The following is a 15,517-nucleotide window of genomic DNA, read 5'->3' on the forward strand; positions in this document are numbered from 1 at the left end:
AAAATACATTCTAATGGAAGATAACGTGCTTGCTAATCTGTATCTTTTATTTTTTTTTACACAACTGTTGAATGCTAAGCGACATTTTCCGTTGTGATTCTATAAATGCATTATTCTTTCTTTCATGTTGCATTAAAATTGATTTAAAAAAAAATGTCTACCCATGCAAACCTCTAGCAGACCAATGAACAGTATCTAGGCAACCATGAACAGTTTTGTATCCTGGCAACAGTCTAACACTGACCCAAAGAAGTGACCAATCTTTGAAAAAACAAAAACATGAATAATGTAATTGTGACTTTGTGGCCTTTTTAATTAGCAGCAGTAATTAGTTATGTTTGAAGGGTAAATGTAGTTCATATATTTATCAAAACTATTGATTGTGATTGACAGACATAACAGCTTTGAAAGAAACACGGACCAAATCTAAGATGATTTCCATGCATTCCTGGGTTAATTGCATTCTATTATCACTTCATCATCAAAAAACAGCAATATGTTTGTGTCTGACATACAGGCTGAGAGCCAGTAGGGGGCAGACCTGAGTTGGTTGCTTGAGAATTTGGAGTATAGCGTAACAAACCCCTCAGACACAAGGATAGGAGAGAGTTAACATAATAACATGGTCTTTGATGTAAATGTACAACCATGTACAAATACCACGGCTGTGCCTAACTAAGTGTGTGTACTTGAAGTCTACGTACATCATTTTTTCTTAAAACCAGTTCCTTGACCTGAAAATAACAGAGCATTTGTTTTATGCTGGAGGGGAACCCACAGGTCACGGATTTGCTTGATTGCATGATTCACCGAGCCACTTTTGTGCAATGTGGGTCTTTTGGGTGGTCTGTCCTTAAAACACAGATGCATGATAAAGACTGAGCAAACCATAACATGTATTTCAATAGTTTTTTCACTTTTATGGTATGGTTCAAATTATTAATAAAACTTTATTTCCATTTCAACAGTTCTTTCTCTTCTAAGGGCTAAAACCAAACCATAAACATACACTGACCATACACTGAACATAACACACCGCCATCTATAGCAAGTACATAGACCACTATAAAACAAAGATCCAAGTTTGAAATTATGTGAATAATGTTAAAAAATATATCACAAGAAATGTCTCCATGTAGCTCAACATCAGCAATCAAGAAATATAAAGAAAATTGGTTGTTGACTAAATAGAAACGCAAAGAATACTTTAAATAAAGTCTCTTGGACAAACACGAAGCACATTAGAACATTTCTTCAAAATCTTCCTTTGCAGTATGGCTTTCACAGCTACTTGGGATGAGCAATATGGCATCCACCCAGTATATCCTCTGAGGTCATGCATGCATACATTCAAGAGGAGCGTGCCGCTGACATAAACCATACTAAAATAGAATTATGGTAGAGAAAATAAATTGATATATGCTGTACTATATAGATAAACCATCCTCTATTTGTCTTTTGTTACCTCAATGTACATTAAGAATTGTGATTTGTTCCTGAGAGGGCAAAGCTTGTGAGGGGAGGTGCTGGTGTTGTGGTGGCAAGTTGACCAATGGCTCAATGTCTGTTTGGGTGTGTGTGTGTGTGTGTCTATGTATGTATGTGTGTGTGTATGTATGTGTGTGTGTGTGTATGTATATGTGTGTGTGTGAGAGAGTCACCTGCATGGGTGGGGGCTACAAGGGTGGGGTTACACTTGGGTTGAACAGAACATGCTCAGTTACCCTGTGTGTGCACACCACAATACAAAGAACAAACACACACAGATTCAAAGCAACGTTGTCACGCGTGGATCCATAACTTTTCTTCAGCGAGTGTTGGACGCGTTAAGCCTCAGGACAATGGAGGCTGTTTATATTCTTCACATCTTACCTATCTGTCCAAAGATGTCAGCTTAGGCCTCATGCTGTTATAAACAGACACACACGTGCACATGCAGGTTTAGTAACAGTGACCAATTAGAGGCAGTTCAAGACACAAGCAGACAGATAACCAGACAGGAACAGCACGACCATGGATATACCTGCATCTGCATAGAATTGTTTTAAAGAACCAGAGCATCACAACAGGGACCAAGCACAGACGGAGCACACTGATCTATGTGCTGGTTCCCTCGGCCATTTAGCGAAGGCCTCTGAGAGCTTGTTACACGTACAAACACTAAGACTCCCAACAGGGACAATACCAAGAGATGAACGGCAAAGGTTTTCCACAATAAAAGCACAACGTTTGACGTTGACACTGAGTGCATTGCTGTTGTGCTTGAAACACCAGTTACAGTAGTTATAAGAGGCAGCATTGCTGGTACAGACATGAACCGGTGGGGAACCAACAGTGATGGAGGAACATGGTCAGGAAGGGGTCGGGGAGGGTGGGGGTCCACAGACATGGAGTTGGACGTCTGGCAGCTCTGGTTACATGCTTGTGTTTGCGTTTGCCTTTCCATGTGCAAACAGTTGAACACAAAATAGCCCTGTGTGTCATGGGAGAGGTTGGTGTCACACGTGCAAGCTGGTACTGATCAGAGCACATGTAGGTTAAACACGTGTCTCACAAATGGTCAGGTTGTGTAGCGAATAGTGAGAAAAGAGTGAATATGCGTGCAGTTTAGTGTACATGGACTAACCCTTCAATGACAAGTTTTCTTCGGCAGGTTCAATTTGAAAAGTAATCATTGATAAACAGGAAAGCATAAAACCGAACAATTCTTTTTTTAAAACTGTTATACTGACTTCATTCACAAATTTATCTTCAGGTTGTTGAGCTTGCTCATCAAAATTGTTACAATTTCATGCAGCAATGAAAATAGATGCGTGATTTCTATGATATTTCCTTTCCTTCCTTTCCCATAATACTGTAACATGGTGTTTTCTTTGCATTATAGTTAATCAATTTTACAAATACAGTACATACAGAGACAAAGGAAAATAAGTCAATGACATGCACTTGCATGCTTGCATGAAATGAGAGAGAAAAAAAAACACAACAAACAAAACAAAAAATTCATTATGAACATTTCACATGATAGCTATATCAAGTAAAATGGTAAATTAATGGAATTAAACTATGAGAAATGTCAAAAGGGGCTTTCATTTGGAGGGGTCAGGGGTCAGGGGTTGGAGGGTGAAGGTCACGACTGTTGGACACTCCATTGGCTTTCCATTGGCCTTCTAAGCAACTCCTCCACATGCCTCGCCACATCCATGGTGTCATCTAGATCAAAATCCCCCTCCGCATCCAGCATGGAGTCACTCCTGGGCCATGACGGAGAGAAGAGGAGTCACCCAAAATGGCACACAACACACATTTTCCGTACATCAAATCATCTGCCTGTCTGTCACTCACTCACTCACTCACTCACTCACTCACTCACTCACTCACTCACTCACTCACTCACTCACTCACACTCACACACACACACACACACACACACACACACACGCACACACACACACACACACACACACACACACACACACACACACACACACACACACACACACACACACTCCCAATACAATGCAGTGCCTTACATAGGTGGGTAAATGCCATAGTGTTGAGGGTGACTAGCAGGAACGGGAGAGGCACCGTGATCCATGTAGGTGGGGTTTCCAGCTGGGTCGGGATTGGCTGTGGTGAACCTGGGACAAGGGAGCACCGTCGTCAGCGGTTACCAAAGCAGCCACAAACAGACCAAACCTTCTGAGCCTTCCAAAAGCCAGCTTCAGCGACTTCTCTCTCCTGTTCCTCACCCCTGGGTGGCTAAGTGGAGCAGGGAAGGGAGAGGAGGAGCACAGCGGGGACAGAGGCCAGCTCACTAACAACCTTAACTACTGTGATGAAAGGAGAGAGAGGGCTGAGCAGGCAGAACGACTGAAGACTCTAATTGGCCCCCCGATAGAAAATGCCTAATGGTTGATCTGTATTCAGGAACCATTGTTTGGTAATTAACTTTAACTGTTGCCACAGTGAGAGAGAGAGAGAGAGAGAGAGAGAGAGAGAGAGAGAGAGAGAGAGAGAGAGAGAGAGAGAGAGAGAGAGAGAGAGAGGGAGAGAGACAGAGGGAGAGAGAGAGGGAGAGAGAGAGAGAGAGAGAGAGAGAGAAAAGGAGGGAGGGTGGAGAGAGCAAGGAAGGACAAAGTGAGAAATGGATACAGGAGGGGAGACAAGCACTCACTCTGGTACCACTTGTTTGATCTGAGGTTTGACGTATCCGTCAACTGCTTTTGCTGTAAGAGAGACAAGGTGGCTCGTGAGACAGATATACCACTGTCACTGGTGTCACTACCAGTCCTATACGTGAAGGAAACAATTCATTGGAGTTTGTTTGTAGAAGTACTGGGCATGCATACAGAGAGGCGGGGTGTAGTATTTGGAGAAGACTTCGTCCTTGGCTCTGTCGGGGTAGAGGAACAGCAGGTGGTTGAGGTCACTGATACGGTCAGCCAGAGAACGGATGGAGAAGTCTTTGGTTGTGTAGGGCATGAGATTCCACACCATCCTCTCCCCTGGAACGGAAAACAGAGTGGAAACACACGCGTACACACACTTAAACCGCTGCGTTTAGATTCCTGATTTTGATGGGAAAATAGAGAGACGGTGAGTGCACAACCACTGTCTCTGATGTATGAGGATTTTATTTCTGTTTGTGTGCTGTGCCAGAATTCTCCAGGGAAACATGACAAAACACAATCTAGAGGCTGACGCTAGCATAAAACTCAAATTATGTGAATGTGGTACTGAATGGGGATAATGTCCGTACCTGCTTTGTTAGGGTTTTCAGCCACCCAGGCAATGGTGATTCCTCCTATCTCAGAGTCACTGAAGCGCAGCAGGAAAGTGCCATTGGGTTTTGACATCAGCATATCCTGGGCCTGCTGCTTGTTTACAAAGCCCAGAATGGCCCTAAGGACCCGAGCCAGAGAGAGGGGTTCAAGAGATGTCATTGTACATCGGCACGCCTGCTCTTTGTCTGCTCTCCTGACTTGTGGTTGCTAAGGGTATATTTGAGGAACTTGCCGTTGCTATGGTTAAGTCACATGTACTTGTAAGAGAGGGCCTTGTGGCCCAGTCGTTGGAATTGATGAAGCGGTCTGATCTGAGCCATTAACGGGAAAAGGGATAAACTGGAAGGAAACTCGTTCACTTCTACCATTGTGTGCACTCTTCCAACAAGCCGTACGGCTAACCAGCTGTCAATCACAAAAAACAAGTGGCTATTAAATTCTATTATGCTCTCTTTCTGTTCCATTTCCGCTACACTATCGACTAAAATCTGACGACCACTCATTTTCAAGAGGGAAAAATAAGAACATAGACTTGAACAAAGAGGTTTTTTCTTACCCATCATTCCAGTGGGGCTTGAGATGTTTTTTAGTTAGCTCCATGACCCCGTCAAACCACTGCCAGAATGTGAAGTTCCTGCTAGGCAAGCTCTCCTGGATGGGAAAGTTTACAGTCAAGGATTTCATCTGTATGCTTTTTTCCTCAACCTGTATACACTGTATAACACTGTTCAGATGCTGCATACAAACAACCAATCAGGATCCTGGATCTCCTAGCTTCCAATGACAAGAAAGAATCCTCATTCATACATTCACCACAGCAGTGCATTCATATGAAGTGGTCTTGTGTATATGTGTGTACCTTAAGTGTGTGTGTATGTGTGTATAGGAGAGGGGTATTGTGATGCATCAAATTGTATTGTATGTTTCTGTATCCAAGGCCTTTCACTGACGAAACTGGATGGTCTGGGGTGAATATGATCTGAATGTGTGTGTGCTTTCTGTCGTCATTGGTTGGTTAGAGGGAGCCAATGAGGCCTAGAGCTGGATTAGTGCTGCCTCTCTGAACAAACAGGCTCATTAAGAGCAACTGAGAGCTTTGCTGACAGAAAGAATAATCTCTTCCTTTCTCGTTTGCACTCTCTATCTTGCTCTCTCTTGGAGGTTTAAATGTTCAGTGGTGAGCATCACTCTTGGACCCTGCAAACATAACAACCAGCCTAACCTGGCAAGCCTACATCCATCTTAATTATAGATCATAAAACTTCAGATCAAAAACCATAACCCAACCCCTATCCCTCGGTCGGTGGTTGCCGGGCTCACCCTGTTAAACTGGGACCAGGTCATGGTCATGTTACGGTAGTCTTCAGGGTTGATGCTGGAGCTGCTGAAGGCCTTTTGGGCCAGAAACACCAGGTTTTCCTCAGAGAGCCCCCGAGTGCTCTGGACCTCAGCCTTGTACTTCATGTTGAGGGCCTCACACAGCTGGGGCCACATCACTTTATCAGGCACTAAGAAGGGCACCCGACCCTGGGAGGACATTCAGGATAGCTAAGGACCCATAGAGCGATACAATATTGCACACACAAAAGAGTAAACATCCCTAACAAAGCCAGATAGCCCACACGTACATACATATACACAAGCTTAATGAACATGTTTCGAAAATAATCAACATACCGGCTCGGCAAAAGCGTTATCCCAAAGCACGGTCGCTGTGGCGTTGTTGTCTTGACTACCATGGACTATGACCACCACAGGAAGTGATAATGTCTAACAGAAAAACAACAACACACATTGGTCTCAACCCACACATCCACAGGGAAAAAACATATTAGTGGGTCTGCTGGGCCTCGAAACTCATTAAGAAGTCTTCTGATTGGAGGGTGGGGTTGGACTATCTGTGAATGGATGTGATGAAGACAATGTGGAGAGGTGTCTAAGGACATGTTATCTGGATGATAATAGACTCCACTGACTCCCGGCTATAACTGTAATATGCAATCACTAACTGTAATATGCAATCACTTTCCACTGCACTTTTACACTTTTTAGGATAGCTTCTGTCCATACTTTATTGCACTACACTGTATATCCTGCACTTACTGTTATTGCACTTCCGGTTAGACCTAAACTACATTTCGTTGCCTTGTACCTGTACTTGTGTAATGACAATAAAGTTGAATCTAATCTAATCTAATAAAAAAGACTTTAGCCAGAAAAGACACCTGCAGTTTCTGTTTATCTACCTGCCTGCTTTATGTTCCTGGAGTCGATGTAATTTTTTGCTCTGCTTATTCATCCTGTTGCTCTCTCTCTCTCTCTCTCTCTCTCTCTCTCTCTCTCTCTCTCTCTCTCTCTCTCTCTCTCTCTCTCTCTCTCTCTCTCTCTCTCTCTCTCTTCTCTGGCTGCGTTTCCACACCTTCATTCTTACCTTAACCTGAAAAACCAGCTCATTTCCCCCAACGCTGAACTGGGACTCAAACAGAATGGTAAACTTCTCCTCCGTCACTGACTCCGCCCCCCGCCTGTCGGAGCGTTTGATCCGCTTCAAAGACTGAATGAAACAGGGGAGAAGAGGCTCAGACAATGTAAACACATCTACCCGTACACTCGAAAGCTGTCGGGCCCCTCGTCTCAAATGTTATTTGTTTATCTTGCTTATCTAAATGTTGTTTAGTTTGATTAATGTATAATATTGACTATTCAGTTTCTGGGGTGGGCCCCACGAAAAAACACATAGGATTGTGGCCCCGCCTGCCTGTTTTCTTTTGTATCTTTATATTGTTTTAATTATTGTATAAATGCGAATAAAGAAACAAACAAACAAACAAACAAATTCTCGACTCTCTCGCAATCGTGTTGAGGCACACAGAGATAACATCCTAAATTATCCATAAAGAACCTTAAGGGTCAAGGGAAATCTATGGAGTGAGCATTGTGCAACCTACTACACCGTATGTATGTGTTTTTCAGAAACTCCAGGGCTTCTCTGGGTAGTTACAGTACCTTAAGCTCTCACATAAACAACAGCCCTAACCCTAAGCCTCCAGCCCTCTACCTAGATGACGTCCTCACCATGTTCCTGAAGTGGGCGCTGAGAGTTCCTGTGGTCTGGTGGTACTCCATTACACAGTTGTTGTTGAGGATCTCCCCACTGCTGTCACTGAGAGAGGGAAGGGAGGAAGAGAGGGAGGCCACGGAGGAGCAGAAAGAGGATAGGGAGGAGGAGGAGGAGCGTTACAATAGCTTTCAGAGCTTTTGTTGCCGTTACCAAAGCAGGGGGCCGATGCCACAAATTACAGAGATGATTGGAGGATACAGGTTCAATACTTAGCCTTTTAACCATGAGAAATGTTTTGAAATAGTTTAATGAACGGTAGTCTTAAGATTTCTTTGGGTATCTGACAATACCCTATTCTTACTATTTACATTTAGTCATTTAGCAGACACTCTTATACAGAGCGACTTGCAGTAAGTGGACATTCCCCCTGAGGCAAGTAGGGTGAAGTGCATTGCATAAGGACACAACTTCATTTTGCACGGCCGGGAATCGAACCAGCAACCTTCTGATTACTAGCCCAATTCCCTAACAGCTCAGCCACCTGACTCGCTACTATACTACTATACTACTATACTACTATAGTCACACAAGGTAGACATGCAAAGGAAAGATAGGTATTCAGAGCAAAGACTGACTTGAAAGACATTCTTTAGGTTTGCTGCCCTTTATATGAACCATGTAAAAAAATAAGAAAGACGATTCAAAACGTGGCGTGAAAGACAGTGATGAAAACCACACACAGCAGGAACTCACTTGCGAGTGTTCTCATTCTTGAGAAGGGCTTTGGCTTGCTGTTCGCTAATGATGGTGGCCTTGACCTGTGGAGGGTTCATGTGCACATTCAGCTTCCCCCCCACTAGGAGGCGTACTGTCGCGGCAAACTTGGTCTGGGTCTTTAAAACCTGTGGAGGCTGCTTCTCAATGATGAAGGTGCTGAAAGAAAAAGGAGAAGGCGATAAGGTCAGCGTAAACCACTAGGAATCCTAGCAACACACTACAGCTAATGAACGTTTACAGTCGATATACGTCTTTCTTTCACAGACGGAAACACAAAAGCACTCAGCGTGAGAGAGAGAGAGGTGGGGAGAGGAGAGAGAGAGAAAGAGGTGGGGAGAGGAGAGTGAGAGAAAGAGGTGGGGAGAGGAAAGAGAGAGAAGGAGAGCAAGAGAGACACAGATGGAAACAGACAGAGAGCTAGAACACAGTCCCAGAGAACATCTGAGAGACAACTGGGCTGAGCTGCTGTGCACGTTCAGCAAGCAGCGATGAGATACCAACCCCTAACCCCTCCCGCTTGTTAGCTGCCCACTAGGGGTTCGGGAAATGGAGAGGATGTGGCTCATCTGGAGGGCATAACGGGAGAGGAACGAGAGGAAACCCTCATGTTTGGTATTTGAAAGTCACTGTGCGCCACCGTTAACACTATCTAACACTCTCCAACGGACATCGCTGTGACAGGGACGTGTTCTGGGTGCATTATGGGGGTCAGCAGGGACCCAGTGCTGGAGAAGAGACAGGGACGCTGGGCGCGCAGGGGGAGCTCCTTGTTTCCACGGCGAGGCGTTGCGGTCGTCTGCTAGGCTGAGAGAGCCTCCGGGCAACGACGACTCGTGTTCTCAATGCCGCCGAGGCGAATCATGTGACTCCATGCTCATCTCGCCAGCAGACTGCAGACTCCTTGTCTCTCCTCGACTCTCATATGTCATAAGTTGTCTCCTCTCTCTCTCTCTCTCTCTTTCTCTCTCTCTCTCTCTCTCTCTCTCTCTCTCTCTCTCTCTCTCTCTCTCTACTTGTATCTCCCCTCTCTCTTTCTACTTGTATCTCCCCTCTCTCTCTCTACTTGTATCTCCCCTCTCTCGTCCATCCTCCCCGTCTTTTAACCGCTCGTTTGCCTCTTGTCCATCACCTTCCCAATTCCTGATCTTCCGGTCGAGGGGTCGATGGGTTCTGTAAGCCCCGCTAGGCTGGTCTGCTCGCGGGCCAAGACCAGCGGGGGTCGGGGAGCAGGGCGGGGATGGGGAAGGGTAGGGGGGTTGGGCTGGCCAGCCTTCGCTCTGCGTCAGCCCAGCATGAGAGTCAGCGTGGTACAAATCAAACACACGTGCACCGACAGACACATGTTCACACACACAGGAACAAACACACACATGCTAACACACATAACACAGATACTGACACACACACACACGTCCTACTTTTATGAACATTGTGCTTCTTGGAGCTCATCCTAGTCACATTAACACACTTGAGTGACCGTTAATGAGTCATTCAATATTAGAGCAACCACTTAGATAATGTCGTTTTGTAAATAGGAATCATGTGTCTGATCTGTTTACCACACAAGACTAAAACTTGTGTAAGTTCTCTGCAGAGGTTGCATGATGCCTCAGGCTGGTTATGAAATGGGGTAAATCAACTTCAAATGCTGTACAGGACACACTGCAACAATGCTGCCCCTGCACACTGTGCCACAGGGCAAGAATCAACATGCCTGAAGGCAGAGAGAGGATGGAGGAAGGCAGAGAGAGGATGGAGGAAGGCAGAGAGAGGATGGAGGAAGGCAGAGAGAGGATGGAGGAAGGCAGAGAGAGGATGGAGGAAGGCAGAGAGAGGATGGAGGAAGGCAGAGAGAGGATGGAGGAAGGCAGAGAGAGGATGGAGGAAGGCAGAGAGAGGATGGAGGAAGGCAGAGAGAGGATGGAGGAAGGCAGAGAGAGGATGGAGGAAGGCAGATGGGCGAGAGACAAGAATGGGTCGATCCACACACCTAGTGACCAGCGCTGAGATGATATCTGTGATGGTGCTGTTGAGCTCGTTCAGGAGGTCTTCGATAGGGCCTGGGATGGGCAACTGCTGCCTGAGGTGCTCCGCTCTTCGAATCTGCTGCCTGTTCTGCCATATAGTCTCTGCTAGCTTCTCACACCTGGGACACAAACACACACAGAGACGTGTTCACAGTAATATGAGCATACTGAGGTAAGCATATGTGTGTTCAAAAGCGAGTGGATGAAATACGCCTGTGTTCTGAGTTACTGAGTAAACAAGTCACAGTGCCCACTGAGAGCGTGGTTAACCTTTGCCCTCTGACCTGTGGGGTGTAGAGTGGGGTCAAGTGTGTGCAGCGTGTGTGACCTGAGTCCTCACCAGGACTGAAGGATGTCCAGACCCCCCTCAGCAGGGCCCCCGTTGCCGGCCAGCTGCTGCCGTCTCTTCCACTGGATCAGTTCGTCGTCTACGATGATGGTCTGCTGTTTTCTCAGGAGGTGCAGTGTCTTCTGGTGCTTCTCTGCTAGGTCCTGTACACACACACACACACACACACACGCAGGCAAACACACGTATAAACGCACGCACACACACACACAGTGTAAACGTCCCTGTGCTGCAATCTCAAATGTAGGTGCGCGCGTGTGTCTTGTGCTGGACGGGGGAGGCGTACCAGTCTGTATTTCTGTAGTGTGTTTGCCTCCCGGGTGAGCCATGCCTCCACAGTGGCCCTCTTGCTCAGTAGGCTGGGCTCCCGTAGCTGCCGGTCAGCAGGGGGCAGTGTGGCCAGGCTGGTGAGCTGGGCTGGAGGGGGGACGGGACGGGGGGACGACGACAGGGAGCGAGGGATGAGGAGGAGAAGGAGGGAGAAAAACACCCGGAAAGAGTATAAATCTCCCTCCCGCACCTGTGCTAACATACCACACACACACGCAGTGAGGCCGAGGGAGGCCGAGGGGAGGCCGCGCGGGGCCCGGGCTGTGGAGCGTACCCTGTATGCGCAGGCTCTCCTGGTACTGGATGATGAAGTACTCCTGGTTGTGCTGCAGCTTGCGCAGGTCGTTCTCCGTGTCCTGGCTCAGGAGACGCAGTTCCTCGAAGGCCTGGTTGATCTGCTGGTACTTCTGGGACATGCTGTCCATCATCCTGCCCACCGGCGAGCTCGACTGCCAATCAGAGCCAGGCAAGAGACGTGAGGTTAACAGAAGACCCCCCCCCTCCCCACCACCACCTCCTGACTGTAAACTTCAGTCGGCCCAACAAAGGGACATGTATTTCCCTGAAACCTCCTAAAGAGTACGGCCAGGACAAGGAGAAAAATGTATTTGCTTATCGCTGGTGCCCACAGCATGGGAGCATCCTGCTGTTGCGATATCCAGAGTAAACAGGCTGGAATGTAATCACTCCCAATGTGCAATCCTGCGATACAGGAGGCATGGTCCGCCTAGAAATCAATCCACGCCAGGGCCCTATTGATAGTCGGATGTTTTATGGACCACTGGGTTTATGGTTTGATAACCTAGCGCATGTTATAACAGGAACTCTCCTGACGTCTTCTCTCACACAGGGATGGTAGGTACTTTCAGAGTTTGGTTGACGCTGTGCCAGTGGTGAGACAGTTTGTGTATGGTCTCACATTTGTCTCGCTATGTAAGTATGTGGGTATTTTGTGAGGGTATAGATACCGTCTGTTTTTCAAACAAAATAAACAGACAAAACTACCTGTGATGACAGAGAACCTGCAGTAAAAGCGTTCCCCAACTGCTCAGATTTCCATAATGTCATATAATCGGCTATTTAATGCTAGTACCTCAGACATCATGCACTGTACCTTTGCTCGGGTAATATCCTGTGCTGCTATTGTTGCAGCTTCACCATGCTACATATTTAAGATGTTGGTGACAGAATGTGTAATATTGCTATGATTGTATAATGGCATTTCCAGTACTGTCCAACCACACAACACACATACTCTGATAACAGTCAGGCCCTTTATATTAGTATGGTACAATTAATCTTCTCTACCAGTGTGACATTCATTTCCAATAACAACATGCAACCAGTACAGGGGCCTTGTTGTTTATTTTATGGTGTGCAAAAAGGACAGAGCCTCCTTGTGTGTAAGTTCTTACAGAGGAACTGAGAAAGGATATCAGTTATTATCGGTCAGCAGACAGTCAGGAGCCAGAACTATTTGTTCCAGTACTTCGTTGACCGATGCCATGTTTGACCAATATCACAAATCTGACCTTTTTCGGTTTTTATGCATCCAGAACAACCATAACATCTCAGCCCTCAAGAGTCACCACGCTTGTGTCCTGTCTGTCCCTGTGTCCCACTCGATGGTGTTCACATGTGCATGTGTGTGCGCGTGCGTATGTGTGACGGACACTTACATTGGTGGCCTCTCTGACCAGCCTCTGCTCTGTGTAGAGGATGTGCTTGATGCATCGGACCAGCTCCAGAGGACAGCGGTCATACGTGCTCTGAAAGACAAGGCCCGCATGTGCCCTGTTAGCCCTGTTAGCCGTGTTAGCCGCTGACTGACAAAAACAACCCTGCACACAAGACTGATCAATTTACAGAGATCACACAGCGGGCTAACAGTGCCCACTCATGGGCTCTGCTCCTCCGTTACACTCAAATAATGAGTCACAGGGGCTCGGGCTTTTGATGAGATTCCAAGGACATCTTTCACTTACAATGGAGTACACACAGCACAGCACTCGCGCGCACACGCACATCCAAATACTCGCACGCGCACAAACATATTTGTACACACTTTTGACCCCCATGCACCAAGGTGCTACTGCTGGAGTGAACCAAAGACAACCCCCCCCCCCCCCCCCCCCAGTGCACATTTATTCATTTAGCAGACGCTGTTTATCCGAAGCGACGTCCAAGAGAGAGCTACTGTAGGTTAATGAATGAAGGAAATTAAAGCCTGGCAACGCTGCCCTGCAGCAAATACAAACATCCCCGAGAGGAGAGCTTAGTCATAAATACCCACAATGCCTGGTTCCTCAAGCACAGTAACCCTGTATCCAGTGTTTAACCAGAGGCTTGTGAAAGCGATGTTGGGGGCCCTGGCTCTTTCACCTTGAGCTGGCTGGCGTAGTGGCCCAGCTTGATCTTGAGCAGGAAGCCGTCCTCTCCCACCTGGTGTTCGGCCTTGTTCTGCAGCTCCTGGATGAGGCTGTCCAGCAGACGCTTGGCCTTGAACTCCTCCTGGGGGTTCTCCAGGTCTATGGTGTCCCTGAAGGGTCAAACCACACAGTGTTGACAACTCCCTCCCAGCCATGTAGGCATGCGCACGCAAAATACACAAACACATGGAGCACACCCCCCAAACACATGGAGCACACCCCCCAAACACATGGAGCACACCCCCCAAACACATGGAGCACACCCCCCAAGCCGGAGTCCATGTGACGGTAAGAGTTCCGGGTGAGTGCTGTGAGAGATGATCGCTCACTCACCATAGCTGGCCCTCGATCCACTGGGACAGGTAGTGGCGCACCTCGATGGGGAAGTGCTGTCCGTAAAGGGACTGCATCTGGTGCAGCGCATCACCCTGGAGCTGTTGGGCCTGGATCCACACTGCCATCTTCAACACCCTGACACACACACACACATACACATCCACACACACCCACATCCACACACACCCACACATCCACACAGAAACAAACATCAATGGGAGCATCTTTGATGTTTGACCTTGGCAAATGGTTGGACTGGTTGAACCGGAAGAGTCTCTGAGCCGGCTGAGGGTCCAAACAACAATGTTGTGTTGAGTCAACAGCTCCCTAGGGGAAGAGTCTGTCTGTCCTGCCCAGATACCTGCTAGGTCTCTGAACCATGATTCCTGTCAATACACCCCCCTCACACAAGATGCGATAGGATGACTGTGTGTGTTTGTGTATCAGTCATCAGGTACAGTTGGGTGTGCATGGATCATTTTTTTTCTTTTGACGTCATTTTGTCCTGAGGGAGGCAAGGAAAGCAAATGCTTGGGCTGCAAGCGGATTTTCTGCAACAGAATGCAGATGAAGAAGATTCACGTCTTTTCCCCACAATGGAGGGAGAGAGTAATAGATGTTCAACAGAGAGAGGTGAGCAGAAAGGACATCCTATGACCTTTGTGCTTTTGTGCGGGACGCAAATCCTGTCTGAACGTTTTCCTGCTCCAGCAAGGTTCAGGTGGCTTCCCTGAACCTTGACCCGGCACCTACCAGACCTTATGCTCCCCAGAGGCTTAAACCTACTGCACTCACTACATCCCAAATCAAATTGGGGACATTCAAAAAAGCCACCATGTAGAAACCATGGCAGATGGTTTGAGTGCACTCTGGTCTCAGTAACTGAGTGCCTGAACAGTAAAAGCATGATCTCACTGCCTCTGTAGAGAAGTAAACAGTACAGCACACTGTCAGATGACAGGAGAGGAATGAAAAAGGAAGAGCACGTAACGCAGTCAACCAGCATCTATTTCCTGTCCCGCCCCCTTGTGAGTTGGGCTGCCAGTCTGTACCACCCTATAGCCGCAATCTCCACACACACGCACGCACACACAGATATATATATACACATATATTTTAAAATATATTCATCAAACATATTTCTGGGGTTGCCTATGACTGTTTTGGTAGTCGTCTGGGGAGCTTTTGGTATTCTCCTGAATGTGTTTCTATGGTCTCCAGGCACCGGTTACCCACCATTAACATCTTTCCACCAACTTTTCCCAGCACAACAAGAACATGACTCTGGCTTGGCTCACTCAAACACAACACAGCACACATCCTGGCCAGGAGAGACAAAGAGGGAACTGAAAGTCTTGCGTTTTCGCTTTTTTTTCTCTCTTCTTTTTTACGGCTCCTGGTATAACTGAATGGATCACTGA

General features: G+C 46.9%; 1 protein-coding gene across 4 annotated transcripts in view; it reads right to left on the reverse strand.

The window, feature by feature from the left end:
• Positions 1 to 930: 930 nt before the first annotated feature.
• Positions 931 to 15,517, reverse strand: part of stat5a (signal transducer and activator of transcription 5a) — a 37,555-nt gene continuing 22,968 nt past the window's right edge. For 3 of the 4 annotated variants that reach the window (XM_047037814.1, XM_047037813.1, XM_047037815.1), the window contains 18 exons: positions 14,094 to 14,231; positions 13,714 to 13,870; positions 13,011 to 13,100; positions 11,606 to 11,780; positions 11,288 to 11,418; positions 10,993 to 11,144; positions 10,616 to 10,771; positions 8,602 to 8,781; positions 7,863 to 7,950; positions 7,219 to 7,341; positions 6,465 to 6,557; positions 6,108 to 6,314; positions 5,344 to 5,438; positions 4,763 to 4,905; positions 4,353 to 4,508; positions 4,178 to 4,229; positions 3,534 to 3,641; positions 931 to 3,254 (listed from right to left, as the gene is read on the reverse strand). In XM_047037814.1, coding sequence (XP_046893770.1) covers positions 3,131 to 3,254; positions 3,534 to 3,641; positions 4,178 to 4,229; positions 4,353 to 4,508; positions 4,763 to 4,905; positions 5,344 to 5,438; positions 6,108 to 6,314; positions 6,465 to 6,557; positions 7,219 to 7,341; positions 7,863 to 7,950; positions 8,602 to 8,781; positions 10,616 to 10,771; positions 10,993 to 11,144; positions 11,288 to 11,418; positions 11,606 to 11,780; positions 13,011 to 13,100; positions 13,714 to 13,870; positions 14,094 to 14,221 — 2,358 coding nt within the window. In that variant the 5' untranslated portion in view covers positions 14,222 to 14,231 and the 3' untranslated portion in view covers positions 931 to 3,130. Of the gene's footprint in view, positions 3,255 to 3,533; positions 3,642 to 4,177; positions 4,230 to 4,352; positions 4,509 to 4,762; positions 4,906 to 5,019; positions 5,193 to 5,343; positions 5,439 to 6,107; positions 6,315 to 6,464; positions 6,558 to 7,218; positions 7,342 to 7,862; positions 7,951 to 8,601; positions 8,782 to 10,615; positions 10,772 to 10,992; positions 11,145 to 11,287; positions 11,419 to 11,605; positions 11,781 to 13,010; positions 13,101 to 13,713; positions 13,871 to 14,093; positions 14,232 to 15,517 lie in introns of those variants that run through there. The other variant, XR_006957370.1, reaches the window with a different exon arrangement.

Source organism: Hypomesus transpacificus, chromosome 17 (assembly GCF_021917145.1).
Source record: "Hypomesus transpacificus isolate Combined female chromosome 17, fHypTra1, whole genome shotgun sequence".
Classification (NCBI taxonomy): domain Eukaryota; kingdom Metazoa; phylum Chordata; class Actinopteri; order Osmeriformes; family Osmeridae; genus Hypomesus; species Hypomesus transpacificus.